The 1,383-nt window shown below is 39.2% G+C and overlaps 1 protein-coding gene across 1 annotated transcript in view; it reads right to left on the bottom strand.

Moving 5' to 3' along the window:
• Window positions 1-1,383, bottom strand: part of LOC101854815 (advillin) — a gene marked incomplete at its 3' end in the record, with an annotated part of 40,034 nt that overhangs the window by 1,895 nt on the left and 36,756 nt on the right. Inside the window, 2 exon segments of the mRNA XM_013086326.2 lie at window positions 116-160; window positions 745-834. Coding sequence (XP_012941780.2) covers window positions 116-160; window positions 745-834 — 135 coding nt within the window.

Below are 1,383 nucleotides of genomic sequence, written 5' to 3'. Positions count from 1 at the left end.
ATATCTCCAAAAAAGAATTTTAATAAGTTGAACAAACTGGAAGCAAATACAGCAGTAAAAGGAAAATAAAGCAATGTGTTGAAAAATGAGCGAAATAAATTATAGTACACCGTACTTGATCATGAGTATCCAAAATAAAGATGTCCGTTTCACAAAGGTCCTGAGGAGTAAAAATCAAAGGGCCGTTGTCGTAGCAAATGGTTTCAAAACGTGGTGTAAATGGAAAACTTCAAAAAGTAGTCGTCAAATGAATGGTTAAACAATCAGATTTCAGTCTCACTTTGGGATCTAATACTTGCAATCAGTGATAAAGGCTAGAAATTCAGTCTTTAAACAATTATGAAACGTATGTCTGTTGAAATAGACCCCCCCCCCTCACCACCACCCCAACAAAACCAAATCAAAACAAATAAAAATTTAAAAAAAACAACAACAACCAACCCAAATCGATCAACCAGCCACCAACTAAACAAACACATTAAGCCAAACAACTTTCAAATTTTTACCTCCCAAACTATTTAGCCCCCAGCCCCCTCCCCTTTTTTTAATTTTCAAAACTGAACTTGAATTGAATTCTTCTCAATTTTTCAAGAACGGCTTATTTACAATTTAAATGTCACTGTCTCCCTCTACGATCAGTTCCGTTCCTCACTCTCCAGCCTCAGTGATTATTCAACCAGAATTGTTGATGAAATTTCAGCTTTAAAAAAATTCAGGCAAGACTTTTCTCTGAAATCTTCTTACCTCTTGGCAAAAGTAGGGAACGTCCTCAAAAACCCATGAGCCCTTCAAGGGGCGACAGAGCACCAGACGAGGACTGCGTCTCTCTAAATTCTGAGGACCACAAAGAATTGGATTGTTTTCAGACATCACTATTGGTCAAGATATAATATGCATTAAAGTAGTAAAATTTAAGAATAGCATATAATTTAACAGCTATACCATAATAACAATTCAAATGGCAAGCCTCCTTTTAATTTCTTTGATTATTCGCTGCATGGATGCGATGTTTAGTGATGCAAGCGTTAGAGGTGCGAATTTTAAACGGAGGTCGAACAACTATACATGTACCAAAAACACCTACATGACACATGCATGTGCACACACACTCATATACATACACATGGCCAAACAGACATGCACACTCAGACTGACCTCTAAATCACACACGTCAGACACAACTCGCGTGAACACACACACACACACACACACACACACACACACACACACGCACACGCACTCACACACACATACAGAGACACACACACAGACACAACGCACACACACAACACACGCACACACACACTCAGACACAACGCACACACACACAACACACGCACACACACACACAACACACGCACACACACACACAGAGACACAACG

The sequence above is a fragment of the Aplysia californica genome, unplaced genomic scaffold, assembly GCF_000002075.1.
Source record: "Aplysia californica isolate F4 #8 unplaced genomic scaffold, AplCal3.0 scaffold00455, whole genome shotgun sequence".
NCBI classification, from domain to species: domain Eukaryota; kingdom Metazoa; phylum Mollusca; class Gastropoda; order Aplysiida; family Aplysiidae; genus Aplysia; species Aplysia californica.
The sequence above is the reverse complement of the archived record's forward strand: the minus strand, read 5'-3'. Positions and strand labels throughout refer to the sequence as shown.